This window comes from Equus przewalskii, chromosome 20, assembly GCF_037783145.1.
Source record: "Equus przewalskii isolate Varuska chromosome 20, EquPr2, whole genome shotgun sequence".
Taxonomy (NCBI): domain Eukaryota; kingdom Metazoa; phylum Chordata; class Mammalia; order Perissodactyla; family Equidae; genus Equus; species Equus przewalskii.
In genome coordinates, this window is record NC_091850.1 from 2,877,407 (window position 1) to 2,893,098 (window position 15,692).

A 15,692-nucleotide genomic window follows, 5' to 3' on the forward strand; every position below is an offset into this window, starting at 1 on the left:
TTCTGTACCCACTTAGGTTGTTGTCTTGTTTTCTCTTTCTTATTTTGAAACAATCTTTAAATACCCTTAAACTAGGACAAAATTACTCTCCTTTTCCCTTCACAAGAATGCATTCTTCATATCTCATATTCTTCCTACCAAAAACACATCTTATTTTCCTTGCATACTTCGCATAGAGTTTTTTCCGTACCCTTATTATTCATAATAGTTTAACTTACTTACGTTGATTATAATTTCATAACCCTAATTTCCAGTGAAAACTAGGAAGCAAGCAATTGCAAACTGTAGACATACTAACATTTATGCCAAGTACACCGCAAGCTTCTGCAGGAGAGTCTCGCGTTTAGGAAGACACTATTTCCCGCTTTCTAGAAGCACACACTTCCTTACAGTACAGTTTTTTAATGTGGCAAAGGATATGTTTACTAACTAACCCAAATATCTTTAGTCTCTCTGTAAAACTTAAGAAGCCAAGGAAATAAACTTAAACTTATGTTTAATAATTCCTATTTTAGTATTTTATCTTATTTGTGAATGACCTAGATGTCCAATGACTAGCCATCATTTAACTTAACTTAGTATAACTTTAAGGCTCCCAGCATCCAAAAAGCATTTAAAACTATTTTTAAGCAGACATATTATAAAATATAATCAGTTTTGAAAAGTTTACTCATAAATTTTTATCCCACTTAAGTTTACTTAACTTACTTTTTTTTAACAATCACGCTGAGATTACTCATGAAAATTTCACGAGTCATTAAATAGCATCATCTTAAGTTATTTTTCTCGTTGACAAATCAGGCCAGTATCAAAAATCACAGAAGCACAGAACCGAAAAAAGTCAACGTATGACGCGCTCCCTTTTTTTGCTTTTTCTTTACTGTCATGCTTGATATACATCAAGCAATTCACTTTCATCGTCTGTTTGGTTCTTAGGTTGAATGCATAGTTTTATAAGCTTAAACATTTAGTAGAGATAACAAGATAACAAGTTTGTTTGACTGATCTTAATTTATGTAAACACTTTTTTTAAAAAGCCAATTAAAAAGAGTTCTTTCACAAGCTAGTTTTTAGTAATACTTCTTGGAGGTAGAAAAATATTACATACATATAACATACATATATAGACACACAGAAACATAGAGACAGATGCCAACAGAGATCTTATGGCTTTTATTTTTAAATTTTAGCCATGATACAGGTATGGAAATACAAAATCCATTAGTTAAGAAAAACAGAGGGGCTGGCCCTGTGGCCGAGCGGTTAAGTTCGCGTGCTTCGCTTCTGAGGCCCAGGGTTTTGCTGGTTCGAATCCTGGGCGCGGACATGGCACTGCTGGTCAGGCCATGCTGACGCAGGGTCCAACATGCCACAGCTAGAAGGATCCAGAACTAAGAATATACAACTATGCACCGGGGGGCTTTGGGGAGAAAAAGGAAATAAATAAAAATATTTAAAAAAAAAAAAACAAAAGAAAACAAAACTAATCAGCCTTTTATGACTTAACCATGGACGCAAGATGTGTCCTCAAAGACAGTGAAAAGATGCAGCCCTCCCAAGACCCAGAGCCACTCTCAACAAGAGTCAAAAGAAAGAAAGACTTAGACAATTCCCCTGAGAGCTGGCAACAGCGGTCGGCAGGACCCTAGCCATAAATAGGGTGCAACCCACATTTCCGTCTGGCAGTCTACATATCCTTGGGGCTCCTAACCTGAACAGTTGGTCACCTGCACATGGAGGCCCACCACCCTGTGGGCAGAAGGCCCAGCCTCACTCTCAGCACACAGAAGGAGACACACAGGAAAGCAGTAGCAGCCCCTGGGAGGGAAGGATCAACAAGGGGGCCCTAAAACCAACTGAACAGGAGCCACAATCCAGAGAGCTAATCCTTACAAATGCTTTTCTCTTGCCAATCTGAACCCGGAAAGAAAAGGACAAGGAGAAGTTTTTACCACCCTCTCTCGACTGGGCACTACAGACAGACATCCCGGAGACGGACGAGCTAGGAACTCTTACCTTCTGCAGGATTACTCAGGTCCCAAGATCTCTCAGCTGCAGACCCCGGAGCCAACAGCGTCTCAGCCAAGGCTCTGCCATCCTCAGACCAGAAACTGGAGGGGAGGTGAAGGTTTCCTCCGTCTTCCTACGGTCTCCAGACAAGATCGACACCAGACAGGTTGACAGGAGAAAAGCACACAAATGCTATTTACACGTACAGGACGGCTCTTACACGAAAAATGAAGACCCAAATTAGTGATTAGGCCTAAGTGCTGATTTACTAGGCTGAACAGAGAGTGGTAAGTGTGGAAAAGTAACCAAAATATATGGAGAGATTAAAGGAAGAGTTGTTTTAACAAGGTCTGTTTGTACAGATTTCTCTCGGGCTTGACGCATGTCTCTGGTGGTAAGAGTGTTTCTTTCTCCTGGTACACCGAGGGCGTCTTTCCCATGTGAATTTTATCTCCCACTTTCAGGAAGAAAAACGAAGGTCAGAGCACAATTTGGCATCTTGCTGTTTTTCAAATAGCTTTAACTCAAAATCAATCTGCCAGAGCTGCGTCAACTTAAAAGCAAATTTGCCTATTATTTTATCTCAAAATGAGTTTATTCAGGAATCCTCAAAAGAAATGCAACACACGATCTGCACGCTATGGCAAAGCATAGGCAAATCCAGAAAACAAAGGAGGGGAGCTGCTTTTATAGAGACAGAGGGGGATAGGGGGCGGCTGTTCTAAAGGAAAGTCCCCTGGGGGAAAGTGGGCGTTCAGGGCGGCAATGGCTTCTCACTGGCTGGGCTGTGGCGTTTCTCATTGGCTGGGCTGTGGCATTTCTCATTGGCTGGGGTGTGGCGTTTCTCACTGGCTGGGCAGTGGGGTTTCTCACTGGCTGGGCTGTGGCATTTCTCATTGGCTGGGCTGTGGGGTTTCTCATTGGCTGGGCTGTGGCATTTCTCATTGGCTGGGCTGTGGGGTTTCTCATTGGCTGGGCCACGGGGTTTCTCATTGGCTGGGCTGTGGTGTTTCTCATTGGCTGGGCCGTGGTGTTTCTCATTGGCTGGGCTGTGGGGTTTCTCATTGGCTGGGGTGTGGCGTTTCTCACTGGCTGGGCTGTGGGGTTTCTCATTGGCTGGGCTGTGGGGTTTCTCACTGGCTGGGCTGTGGGGTTTCTCATTGGCTGGGGTGTGGCGTTTCTCATTGGCTGGGCTGTGGGGTTTCTCATTGGCTGGGGTGTGGCGTTTCTCATTGGCTGGGCTGTGGGGTTTCTCATTGGCTGGGGTGTGGCATTTCTCATTGCCTGGGCTGTGGGGTTTCTCATTGGCTGGGCTGTGGCATTTCTCATTGGCTGGGCTGTGGGGTTTCTCATTGGCTGGGCTGTTGCCGGGTGGGGAGAGAAGTCTTCCTTCAGTAGTAAAGTAGTTGTACTTCCTATCTGAGGGTAAGTCCCTCTCTTCCTCTTTGATGTAATTGACGGTGTGTGATGGGGGTGAGAGCGCCCCCTGCAGGCCTTCCCGGCTCTAGTTTAGTTAAGGTTCTTTTATTAATTTTCACAGCAAGCATATTTTGGGGTTGCATGTCCTAAACTCCTTCAACAGAAATGCACAAAATCACAGGTCCAGATATCAAAAGCTATTCTTCCTGGCGGGCACTAAATTATTTTTTTGTGGGTTAGGAATATTGTCCCTGAGCTAACATCTGTGCCAATCTTCCTCTATTTTTTGTATGTGGGATGCCGCCACAGCGTGGCTTGATCAGCAGTGTGAGGTCTGTCCCTGGGGTTCAGAACCCACAAACTCCAGGCCACCAAAGTGGAGTACACGAACTTAAGCACTATGCCATGGGGCCAGCCCACCCTTTTTTTTTCTTATTGAAGTATAGTTGACATATAATATTATATTAATTTCAAGTGTACAACATAATGACATTATGATATTATGGGACCCAGGAACTGGCAAGCCGGCCCCACCCCCCCCACCCCCATGCCCAGTGAGTCACTGCTGCACCCAGATGCCTGCCCCATTCAGTGCTGGCCAATGGCCCACTCTCTTCTTTGAGATCTGCATTATTTACATTACGAAATGATCATCATGGCAAGTCTAGTTACCATCTGTCACTATGCAAAGTTATTACAATATTACTGACTATATTCCCTAGGCTGTACATTACATCCCTGTGACATTTATTTTACAACTGGAAGTTTGTACCTCTTAATCCCCTACACTTACTTCACCCATTCCTCTACCCTCGGCACTAAATTCTTAATTGATCCTCCATTGTCTCTGAACCAGCAACTAGCAACCCCTCAATAGAGACTGCCCAGTGTTCAGACCATAAAGCCGAATGCCCAATCCTTGATTCCACCAGTACTGGTGACATTATCCATCAGAAAAGCATCAAAACAAGGCACAAATTTATAGCGAGAAAGCAAAAATGAGACAGAGAACCAGTAAAATTCTCTTACCCCTTTGGAGTCACCAGGGCTTCAGTCACCGTGAAATGCACTTGTCTGTCTACAAAGTTTATCTGACTCTGTCCCGTGAATCATAATTTGACTCCCCCCCCCCCCCCCGCCTTTAACCATTTTGAAGCTTTTACACCAAGATACAGTAAAATCTGGAACCTGGAATACTAGGCTGAGGTATCTGACAGCAATAGGAAGTGCCAGAGGATAATTTTCCAAAAAAAGGTAAAATGATAACTCTCATACAGTTGTAAAAATGAGCCGGTATTAGAGATTATTAACTTGTTGTTAACGAGAACTGGCCAGGTGTTAAAACCATTTCAAAGGAGACCCAAACAACAGATAAATCAGGAATGTTAAAACGAATGTGTAAATTAAGGCAAAAATAATTGAGGGGGAGTGTCTCTGGCAGAATTCATTTGCATGTCTATAGGCAAAATTTTTTTGATCAATTATGACTACAGAATTTATAAAATATCTCCCATGGAATTAGAATCAGAAAACCCTAAGGGGTGTCCTGTAACACAGGGCAATTTTTTTTTTTTGTAAAGGGCCATATAGTAAATAGTTTAGTTTTTGCAGGTCATACAGTCTTTGTCGCGACTACTCATCGCAACCAGGGAATAGACAATACCGAAACAAGTGGGCATGGCTGTGTTCCAGTAAAGCTTTATTTATGCATACTATTTGAATTTCATACAATTTTCACGTCATAGAATATTATTTTGATCCCCCCAACCTTTTAAAAAAATGTAAGAAATATGCTTAGCTCGTGGGAGTCACAAAAACAGGCAGTGACAGGACTTGGCCCACGGGCCACAGTTGGTGATACCCTGCTCCTGTAGGTAAAGCACAGGTTCCGCTGAAATTCACATTTTCCCCTGGAGGAACACAGGAGGTAAAATGAGGATATAATTGTTCCTGCAGCAGCACAAAGTTGTTGTAAAATGACTTAATGCACGTAATCTGCCCAGAACAGAGCCCAAGGTTTCAATTATTACTATTATTCTGGAACTGAGGTCACACGGCCCGCTGAAGTCAGCACCAAGGTCAAGGTCGAAACCAGGCTCCCACTGCGCTGCGCGCCGCAGATCTGTAGCCCCGCCCCCACGCTCGCAGATCTTGGCGGGAGTGGACTTCCGCCCGCCCGCTGTCAGGGCTACAGGCTGGACCCCTTCTCAGGAATTCCGGGAGAGTCTGGAAATCTGGAGGCTAGCTAGACGAGAGAGCACGGTGAAGACTGTCGTCAAGATTGGCCATCTCGGCACGGGAGGCGGGGCGACAGGGATGTGCCCCCGAAACGCTGGCCTGCGATTGGTCGGTGCGCTGCCCGGCTTGGTGAATAGGAGCGCGGCGACGGCGACTCAGAGGCCGGCGCAGAAAGGCGGGGAAACAGGGCGGAACGTCATCAAGAGTCCTGCGTGCTGTGGCGCGAGGCTTATTTGCGATTGGTCCGGAAGGCGCGGGGTGCGGCCTCGTTCAGCGATTGGCCCGGGATGGGATACCGGTCTTTTATTGGCTAATACCGCTCGGGGCGGGCAAAGGTGAACGCCCGGCCGTCAGCGATTGGTCAGCGCGGCTGGGGGCGGGCCTGCAGATCGCGAAGACAGCGTGCGGTTGGCCAGCACGGCGCGGGGCGGGCACCCCGGGTGCGGCGGTGACTCGCGATTGGCCGGCACGAGCGGGTCGGCCCGGTTCGCCGGTTCCTGGGTCCCGGCGGGCAATGGCGTCCGGCGGCTGGCGCTGGCTGCGCGGCCTCTGGGCTGCGGGGCAGCCCCTGTTCCAAGGCCGTGCGCTGCTCGTCACCAACACGCTGGGCTGCGGCGCTCTCATGGCGGCCGGGGACGGTGTGCGCCAGTCCTGGGAGATCCGCTCCCGGCCCAGCCAGAAGTTCGATCCTCGGCGCTCAGGTGAGGAGACCCGTGCTGCTGGCCTTTGACCCTAGAGGACCTTTGACCCCGACCCCGGATTCGGAGACCTCTGAACCGGGCCCGCGGGCCGTGACCCCTGACCCATGCCCTCAGTTCCTGGCAGGACCCTTGACCTCCACGTGCACCCTAGACCCTGACAGTCCCTCCCAGGTCTCGATCCCCTCCCATCCTACCCTTCCCCGGGCCTCTGTCCTTCCCAGTCTGGGCCCTCAGGCCCCCCCATACCTGGGGTTCTGTCCCAGCCCACCCCGTCTTGTGCTTCCCTGGCTCCGGCACTGAGCACGGGAGGCAGCACCCGGTTGTCAAGGGCGCAGCCTCTGGACGGGCCAGCTGGGGGTGGCGCGCTGGCCTCACACTTCCCCACCTGCTGTGCTCGGTTTCCTCCTCTGGGAAGGGGGCGATGGTAGAACCCTCCCGCGGGGTGGTGAGGGAAGGAGGTGAGAAGATCTGGGAGGAGCCCCGGGAATGGTGCCTGGCGGTGGGGCTTGTCATGGAGAACATCCGTGTGGGCTGTGGGCGGTCGGGCTTACCCAGGTCTGAGCCGGAGAGGGAGTGGATTCGGGGTCTGCAGGCCTGACTGGGACTCTTGGCGTGCCCTCAGCGAGCATGTTTGCAGTGGGCTGCAGCATGGGCCCCTTCCTGCACTACTGGTATCTCTGGCTGGACCACCTGCTCCCTGCATCCGGCCTCCGCGGCCTCCCAAATGTCCTCAGGAAGGTCCTCGTTGACCAGCTGGTGGCCTCTCCCATGCTGGGCGTCTGGTACTTCTTGGGTAAGGACCTGTGCGCTTGGGCTTGGCCCCTGTAGGTCGTGAGGGGCAGAGTCAGCTTTGTGTTAAGAAGGTGTGAGCTGCACTTCTGATGCATCTCCTGTGTGGGTGGCCCTGGACCGGGGGCCAGGTCACAGTGGTGACAGGACAGATCCGGTGGGAGTGGGTGTGAATGGCAGAATCACAGACAATGGTGCAAAGTGTGGAAGGGACGAGGACAGGGTCTCATGGGGCTGCCTTGGGCAGTGGTTGGGAGGGCTTCTGAAAGGAGAGGACACTCAGCTGAGACTTGAAGAAGGAGCCAGCAGGCAGGAGGAACAGCCCATGCAAAGGCCCTGAGACTGAAGGAAGAGTTGCTGGGGCTGGGACGATGACTGGGGTTGATGGGGCGCAGTCATCCCAGCCTTTGGCTCGGGGAGGGAGCGTCACTCGCTCCGCACCCCCAGGCTCAGTTCCGCATCGGGTAGTGAAACAGCCTCAGCCTCAGGAAAGGGGTGTCCCTTTCCTTTGGGGAACCTGTTTAGAACCTCTCTTTCTCACTGGGACCCACTTGTTCTGTGTTGTGTCCCCACACTGGCCGCCCTGCTGGACCACTCTTCCCACAGCAAGGCTTCTAAGCATCCTGGTTCCTCGGCCGGGGACGCTCCGTCCTTCAGGGGTCCTGCCCCACTCTCCACCATCGGGACTCCCCAGCCTCTGACACTCGTTGCTTGGTTTCCTCCCCAGGCCTTGGCTGCCTGGAGGGCCAGACCTTGGATGAGAGCTGCCAGGAGCTACGGGACAAGTTCTGGGAATTCTACAAGGTGGGCGTGCCCTCAGGCCGCGTCCACCCGCATTCCCCGCCTCCTCCCCCTCACTACCTCCGGGCCCCGCCCAGGTCCCTCCCGGCCCCGCCCTCACCGCCCTCCGCCCCTCCCCGCAGGCCGACTGGTGCGTGTGGCCGGCTGCGCAGCTGGTGAACTTCCTCTTCGTGCCCCCCCAGTTCCGAGTCACCTACATCAATGGCCTGACGCTGGGCTGGGACACGTACCTCTCCTACCTGAAGTACCGGGTGAGCGCGGTGGGCGGACCAGGCACCCAAGGGACTCCTCAGGGGCCACATATGTGAGCCCCAGATGGCAGTACAGCGACCCTCCAGGGAGAGGGCCTCCTGTGCACAGGACAAGCCGCACCCCACGGTGGGCGGGCGCGGAGCTGATCGCCAACAGGGTGAAGACCGAGCGCATCTCTGCTGCCTGATGTGACCTCGGCTGAGTTCCTGCCGCTTCTGCCCAGAGAGGTCGACCCCAGCCCGGGACCGGTAGTGGAGGAGGGCTGAGCGAGGAGGAGCCCAACGGGATGAACGGGGTGTTTGACCATGCCCTCTTGTGCGGACAGACCCCGGGCCCCCTGACAGCCCCAGGCTGGGGGGCCTCACGCACCGTGCTGGGACCAGATGCCAGACAGGGCAAGACTGAGCCCCAGCCGAGCACTCGTCTGGGCAGGAAGGGGCATGGGCCCCCACGGGCAGGCCAGGCCACGGTCCTGGGCTGAGTCCCAGCCCTACCCTAGCCCCTGGGCATCTGGCTGGGCTGCCCATTACCCAGCCTCAGTTTCCCCATCTGGAGCACAACCGTGAAGATGGACAGTCATTGCCCAGCCCTTCTCACCAGGAGCCTTAGTGCCCAGTGACCGAAATGTCCCGTCCTCGGCACTGGGCCCCAGCCAGTCCCAAGCCACAACCCCTCAACACTGCTGTGGCCTGGCTCTGGACTCCCTGGGACCAAGGTGGGGACATGACCCCTCCCCTCAGAGCAGGGCCTGCCTGGAGTCTGCTCCCTGGCTCCCAGCCTTAGGCAGGGCCAGGCAGCCTCCAGTCTCATCCTCTAGTCATGGACTGTGGAGATTCCATTAAACTCTCGCTGTAATTGAAGTGCTCCTGGGTGACGGAAGCCAGCACTGGGGTGCAGCGCTGTCCATTCGCTTTATTGGGTGTGTGTAGTGTTGTCATGACATCTCCTGGGGGACTGGGGGTCACGTTTCACACTCATGACATCAGAACAGGTCTGGGGGGGGGGGGTCCCAGGGTGGTGAGTACCCACAGCAGCGCCCCCGTCCAAAAAAAGGGTAAAACTGTGGGGACCAGGAGCCAGGAGGGCCATTGCCCAGCTCTGACCCACCCCATGGTCCATGCTGAGAGCCACAGTGGCCTCCGCCTATCTGTCACCGCCAAGGGGCTGGCAGGCCTGGTCACCTCCCATCGCCCAATCAGCCCAATCAGCCTGCCCTGGGGTGTCATCTGAACCCCCCCTTCAAAACCGGTAACTGTTGATGGGGGTGAATTAAAAAAAAGGTGGGGTGTCGAGAGGAGGGTGAGCAGTGAGTTCACGGGGCCACGACACGCCACGGCAGAGTGGGGACAGGGCTGTATGTACAGGGCGGGGCGTGGGTGGGTGGGGCGCCGAGCCCCTGGGGGACATCTCCAATAAATAAATAAATAGCTACGATAATAAATAAGGTGACGGGCTAGTCGGGGTAGGGGTCTCGCGCCCGCTGTCGGTGGGGGCGGGGTCAGGCCAGAGGGAGGGGCAGCTCTCAGCAGGCGCAGTCCTGGTGCGGGGGCGCCTGCTGGTCCGTGAGCTGGGGGCCCTGCTTGGCGCCCGTGACTGCGGGATCAGCCGTGTCCAACGACTCGGACATCTTCTCACAGATGACGTCCACCAGGCGCTCAAAGGTCTGCTTGACATTAATGTTGTCCTTAGCACTTGCCTCAAAGAACTCGAACCCTATGGTCGTCAGAGAAGAGAAGGGTGAGGACCCTGGTCCCCCACTGGCAGAGAGCTTCTCTGAGGCCCGGGAACACCTGGAGATTACCAGTGCTGACCACACAGTCAAGGCACTGACAAGTCCCCCGTGGAAACAACATTGGACTGGGTCAGCCCTGTATTTCCTGCACTCCTTTCTATACCCTGAGACTGTCCCCTTTTCATTGTCTCCAGGGCCTGGCAAGACCCGCTTCCCTGCTCCCACACTTCAACCTAGCCCCACACATTGGCCCTCGCAGCATCTGACGCCCAGATCCAGCCGTGCCCTCCCCTGCTCACACACCCTCCATGGCTCCCTCTTGCCCTCAGCATGTGGTTCAGGCCCTGGACAATCAGCCACATTTCCTCCAAGTGATCCCTCAGGTTCTAGCCGTGTAAAATTATTTGCCAAAACACGCACTTCTGGCCTTTCCCACCTCTGGCCTTTGCCTAAGCTGTTTCCTCCGCCTGAAAGACCACCTTTTCTTCAAATACCAGATCCAGTCCCTGCCCCCGTCCCGGAAGTCATATCTACACCAGGCAGAGCCTGGCTCCCCCTATGGACTCCCCCAGCCCAAGTCCCTCCCTCTACGCCACAAAACTGGAGGCGTCTCAGGGGTCCAGCAACACCCAGCACAAGGCTGGGCTGTGAGGGCATCACAATGAATCAGTAACTTCCTGCATAGTGAACTCCTATGCATCCATCAAGATCCACCGCAGATGGCTCCTGGACCAAGGCCAGTTTGCAGGAAGTGAATTGTCTAGATTCAAATCCAGGCCCTGTCCTGGCTTTGCTGTGAGCCCTTGGGTGTGTCCCCTCCCTTTTCAGGGCCTGTGTCCCTTTTCTAGCCTGTAGATGTCCAGCCCTGCTGGGGACTCACCCAGGTGGTCAGCCAGCTGCCGGCCACGTTCTGATGATACCACCCGCTCGTCCTCCATGTCGCACTTGTTCCCCACCAGCAGCACCTGGGCATTGTCCCACGAGTAGGTCTTGATCTGGGTTGACCTGGCAGAGGTGGTGACCGGTGGGTTAGGGCTTGGAGGCGCTGAGCTCCACCCTCCTCTGCTGTCTCCCCTTGCGCACCCCTCCAGCCCTCCACCTCCCCATCATCCCTTGACCATGGCGGGCTCCATGCCTCCTCCCAGCCTTTGTCCGACCAGGAACACCCCCCCTCTCCTGGCATCTGCTCCAGTGCACCCCTGATTTTGGAAATCCCTCTTGTAAGCAGCCTCTCCCACCCTTCCCAGATCCCCCCCACCCAGAGAGAGGAATTTCTCCCTCCTCAGCAAATTTGCAAATTTTCTTAAAATGTACTGTTACTTCCGGGCAGCAAATATAAATGTGTATATCCTCTGGCTTATGCCAACGTATATTTCCTGTCCCCCCCAGATTTTTTCCCTATATGTTTACAGTTTCATTTTCTACCTGAAATCCTTTCTTCCCATTATTTTGAGCCAGTGTCACTGTGTTTTAATGATTATAGACTGGCAGCAGGTCCGGGACCCCAATATTGTCATTTACATTTCTGCCAGGGGGGCTGGGGCTCCCTCCTCTTGGCCTGTGCCCCAGGCTTTGCACTAAGCCTGGCAGAGGGGATGGGGTGTGCTCACCAGTCCTGCACGGCGTTAAAGGACTCCTCGTTGGTGATGTCGTACATGAGGATGAAGCCCATGGCTCCCCGGTAGTAGGCTGTGGTGATGGTCCGGTACCGCTCTTGCCCTGCTGTGTCCTGGGGAAGAAGAGCAGGGGGTCAGAGAGGACCCACCTGTAAGCTCCTCAGAGTAGAAATGAGCTCTGACATCATCCAGTCCAGCCCCTTGAGGGCCAGAGAGGAGCAGGGGCTCTCCCAGAGGCACAGTGGGTCAGGGAGAGTGAGAGGCCACTTGTGCCAGGAATGTGGTGCTCCCTCAACCTACAGTCTGGTACCTGCAGAACCGTCCCCACGTTCATTCAATGCACATGTACTGGGCCCTGACCCGTGCCATACCCTGCACTGAGCACTGAGGACACAGCTGATAACAAACGGACAAAACTCACTGCCTTTGTGGGACCGATAGCCCAGTGCAGGGACGAGGACAGGTGCAGAGGAAGAGAATGGATCCTGTGTTGAGGGTGGTGAGGCCTGCAGAGGAAGATGCAGCTGGACAGGGCTGGGCAGGGGGGCTGGGGTAGGCTGCAATGCTGGGGAAGTGAGGGAGGGGCCGTGTGGGGCTCAGGGTGGCTTTCCAGGCAGAGGGCACAGCCTGGCCGCAGGTCAAAGGGGACTGGGCGGTGCATTGGAGGGACAGTGAGGAGGCTGAGGAGGAGGGGGAGGGAGACAGATGTGGCAGATGTGGCGGGGGGGGGAGCAGCAGCAGGGATGGACAGGCAGGCTCTCCTGGGCCAGGGGAGGGGTGTGGGTTTCCCCCTGAGTGAGGTAGGGGCCGGGGAGGCTGTGACCAGAGCAGGATGGTTCTGACTTGGGATAGAACAGCCTCCTCAGGCCTCGGTGGCTGAGGGAGGCGCGGAGACCCTGTGGGAGGAGCCTTCTCTGTCCCAGGGAATGAGGCTGGGAGCCAAGCTGCAGTAAAACCTCATACAGACTCACATGGAGGAAGTTGAAGATGGGGAAACTGAGGCACCAAGCCAAGGGATGTTCAGATGATGGTTAGGAAAGGACACAGCATTTGCTCCTGCCCCACTCCTGGAGAGCCCTGATTAGGCACCCATGGGAGAACAGCGGCACTCTCTTCTGCGCCCCTAGCCCATGGTACACAGTAAGTACCTAATAAATGCCCAGTGTGTGAGTGAATAAATCCAGACAGGAAAGAGATAGGCAAAGCTGGAGCTGCTTTTCCAGGGACCCAGAATGATGGAGCTGGGAGCCCCCCAGGTGGACCCACCCAGATCTGCAGCTTGATCCTCTTGTCGTTGCGGTAGATGGTCTTGACCTTGAAGTCGATGCCCACAGTGCTGACGAAGGCGGGGGTGAAGGAGTCGTCTGCGTAGCGGAAGAGGAAGGACGTCTTGCCCACGCTGCTGTTGCCGATGATGAGGATTTTGAACATGTAGTCGAAGTTCTGGTCCGAGGACTCCTTCTGCCCATAGCGCGAGTCTGTGGCAGACGCCATCTGGGGGTGCGGGGCCGTAGGCGGGCGTGAGGGGTCTCCCTCCCTCCCCAACCGCCCAAGCCCAGGCACAGGATGGAGGGAACTCCAGAGCTCCAGAGAGGGACTAGTGTGCAGAGCTTACCCTGATCCCATCAGGAGCCCCAGGACTGACGGTGGGGCCCACTGCACAAGGCGGCCGTGCAGTGACCTTGAAAGGCCTTGAAAGGCCGGAGGTTTCAGGGGAGGAGCTCAGAACGACCGGGACGGGGACACCCGTGCAGCCCCCTCCAGCAGGCCTGAGCCCAGGTCCGGCTGTAATCCTAAACCCGCCGGCGCAGGGAGGGGTGACTGCGGCCGGCCCCGCCCCCGTCAATCATTCATGTTCCTTAGAACACAGCCACGCGGGCGCACGTGCACACTCATGTACAGTCCCGCGGGGACGCGCGTCCGCAGCGCCCCCTCCCCCGGACTCCCAGGCTGGGAAAGCTCCGGCTGAAGCAGCTGCATCACATGATAGGGGAGGGATGTGCACACGCTCACGTGCACACGGCAGGGCACACACTCACCTGTACACGCGCGTGCACATATGAGGGTCGAGCACGGTGCACAGGACAGAGACGCAAACATATGTCTGTACAGCTACATGCATATACAAATGTGCAAACCCACCCGTATGCACGGCGCCCTCCATCCATACAGGCGTGTACAGCTCACCCACACGGGCACGCACCTCCGTGCACGTATGCAAACGGCCATGCACGCACACGCACAGTCCACGCATCTCCCTCCACACGCGTGCAGCATGCACACACTTGTGTAGGACCCCCACGGGGTCACACGAGCATACTCTGGCACACAAACAAGAGTGAACACAGACCCGCCGGCAGAGGAGGACACGCACACGCGTGTGCACACCACGCGCACGCGCACGCACAGAACCTCCCGCGCGCACAGCTTCCCGCAAGGCATTCGCCTCCCCTCCCCCTCCGCCGCAGAGCCGGGGCGGGGGCGGGGGGGGGAAGGTGAGGATCTAGCAGGTAGGGGAAGCCGGGGCCCTACCCCTCCCCAGGCCCGCGACCGCCGCATTCTTCCCCTCCTTTTAGCCCTCGCCAATCTCTTCCCCCACCCCCGCCAGCCTATCAGTCAAATGAAGGTTACGCAGGTGCTCGAAGCGGGAGCGAACCGAGTCTCCCGGGAACTCACCTTGCCCTGTAGCGATGAGGTGGCGACTTTTTGGCAGCAGCGGTGACGGGGCCCGGGGCGCCGATGTAGGGCTGCGCGGCGGCGGCAGCGGCTGAGGCCCCTGCAGTCAGCGGTGACGTCCTGCAAAGAGCGGGGCGGGGCCTCACATGCAGATATTGCCGTGACGCCATCCTGGGGCGGAGCCGCGCGTAGAGATATGGCCCACTGACGCACTCAGAGCCGCTGGGGGGCGGGGCTTCTGCGCAGATTGACATGTAAATGGGGCGGGACCCAGCGTGCGCAACCAGTAGCGGGCGGGGGCGGTGCAGAAGGGGAGGGGTCGCTTGCCGGCTCCTCCTCTCTGTCTCGTTAAGGGAGGCGTGGCTGCGAAGCGCCCTCTCACTGGCTTAAGTGTTTGAGCGACGGGCTTAATAGCCAATAGAAGACCGTCACTCCCTTCTCCTGTCCAATGGTGGCTCCCGAGAGGTTGAAGGGCCGAGAGGTCAAGGCCTTGGTCGAGCCTGGGTTTTCAGGAGGCGTTCCCCTTCCCCGCCCCCGCCCGCCCCGGTCGCGGACTGCAGCGGCCCCCACAAGGACTTAGGTGCCGTGGCCTCTCGTTAAACGTCCCCTACTCCCAATCTCAGAAGAGAGGAACAGAGGTCCGAGAGATGCTCCCTGCCCCCTATTTATGGGGTTCGAGATAAGTACGAAAGAAGAAAAAGGGTAAATAGGAGTCAAGAGAGACCCATCCAATTTCTGAGATGTAAGTCCCCCAAAGAGGGCCGAGCTGGTAGCTGCTCCACCCTGTTTCTGAAGCGAAAAAGGAGAAAAAGGAGGCATCAAGAGAGACACCCCTCCCCACCAATTCCTAGACAAGAAAGAAGGGGCTGGCAGGCGGTCCGGGAACCCCTCCCCTCCCTGCGCCCCATTTTCCAGAGAAAAATGCAAAGAAGAAAGCGGAAGTGGGGCAGAGAAAGGGTCTGTCCCCCAAAGTCGCAAAGCCTGCGGTAACAGGGAGGGTCCGAGCGAGGGTCAACGACCCAACGATAAAGATGCGAGGTGGGACCTGCTTTACCCACCCCCCGCCCGCCCCCCGGGTCCTGAGTGGAAAAGCAGGGACAGAAAGACCCGTCCTCCACCCTGGGGAAACCAGGCTCAGAGATGGAGACTTGGGGGGCTGAGATGCTCCATCGTTTATTCCCCCAAGTCTTAAGGGGAAAACGTCGGAATTGCGGGGGGCGCAGGAAAGCGAGACCCCGGCCTCATGCCCCCATTCTAGGTCCCTGCCCCCAACTTCGGTCCCCAGACCCGGCCGGGGTCGTGTGGTCCCCGGAGAATCCTGACCCCCTGACTCCTTCCCGGGAGGCAGGGATGGACGGGGGCTCGTCCTGTTTATATAAAGCTCACCAGCTGCGGAGGCGCCGAGAGACCAGAATAACTTCTCGCCTCGAGGCCGCCCCCCGCCCCCAGCGCCCCGGA

The 15,692-nt window shown here is 55.5% G+C and overlaps 2 protein-coding genes and 1 long non-coding RNA gene across 3 annotated transcripts; 1 reads left to right on the forward strand and 2 right to left on the reverse strand.

The window, feature by feature from the left end:
* Window positions 1-5,111: 5,111 nt before the first annotated feature.
* LOC139077780 (uncharacterized) lies at window positions 5,112-5,700 on the reverse strand. Its single transcript, XR_011530252.1, has 2 exons — window positions 5,460-5,700; window positions 5,112-5,339 (listed from the first exon to the last, which is right to left on the reverse strand). It is a non-coding gene; the product is annotated as an uncharacterized lncRNA (long non-coding RNA).
* Window positions 5,701-6,108: 408 nt separating this feature from the next.
* On the forward strand, window positions 6,109-8,833 carry MPV17L2 (MPV17 mitochondrial inner membrane protein like 2). Its single transcript, XM_008536216.2, has 5 exons — window positions 6,109-6,368; window positions 6,991-7,161; window positions 7,885-7,961; window positions 8,081-8,209; window positions 8,536-8,833. Exons 1-5 carry the CDS (start codon window positions 6,182-6,184, stop codon window positions 8,689-8,691), a joined length of 720 nt encoding a protein of 239 aa, XP_008534438.2. The 5' UTR covers window positions 6,109-6,181; the 3' UTR covers window positions 8,692-8,833.
* Window positions 8,834-9,081: 248 nt separating this feature from the next.
* RAB3A (RAB3A, member RAS oncogene family) lies at window positions 9,082-14,407 on the reverse strand. Its single transcript, XM_070586605.1, has 5 exons — window positions 14,235-14,407; window positions 12,825-13,052; window positions 11,553-11,671; window positions 10,823-10,947; window positions 9,082-9,923 (listed from the first exon to the last, which is right to left on the reverse strand). Exons 2-5 carry the CDS (start codon window positions 13,050-13,052, stop codon window positions 9,733-9,735), a joined length of 663 nt encoding a protein of 220 aa, XP_070442706.1. The 5' UTR covers window positions 14,235-14,407; the 3' UTR covers window positions 9,082-9,732.
* Window positions 14,408-15,692: the final 1,285 nt, after the last annotated feature.

Coding starts and splice junctions, on each gene's coding strand:
- MPV17L2 (XM_008536216.2), top strand. CDS start 6,182: ATGGCGTCCGGCGGCTGGCGCTGGCTGCGCGGCCTCTGGGCTGCGGGG. Junction 6,369..6,990: donor GTTCGATCCTCGGCGCTCAG/GTGAGGAGACCC, acceptor GCGTGCCCTCAG/CGAGCATGTTTGCAGTGGGC. Junction 8,210..8,535: donor TCTCCTACCTGAAGTACCGG/GTGAGCGCGGTG, acceptor TTGTGCGGACAG/ACCCCGGGCCCCCTGACAGC.
- RAB3A (XM_070586605.1), bottom strand. CDS start 13,052: ATGGCGTCTGCCACAGACTCGCGCTATGGGCAGAAGGAGTCCTCGGAC. Junction 11,672..12,824: donor GGATCAAGCTGCAGATCTGG/GTGGGTCCACCT, acceptor CTTCTTCCCCAG/GACACAGCAGGGCAAGAGCG. Junction 10,948..11,552: donor TTTAACGCCGTGCAGGACTG/GTGAGCACACCC, acceptor CACCTCTGCCAG/GTCAACCCAGATCAAGACCT.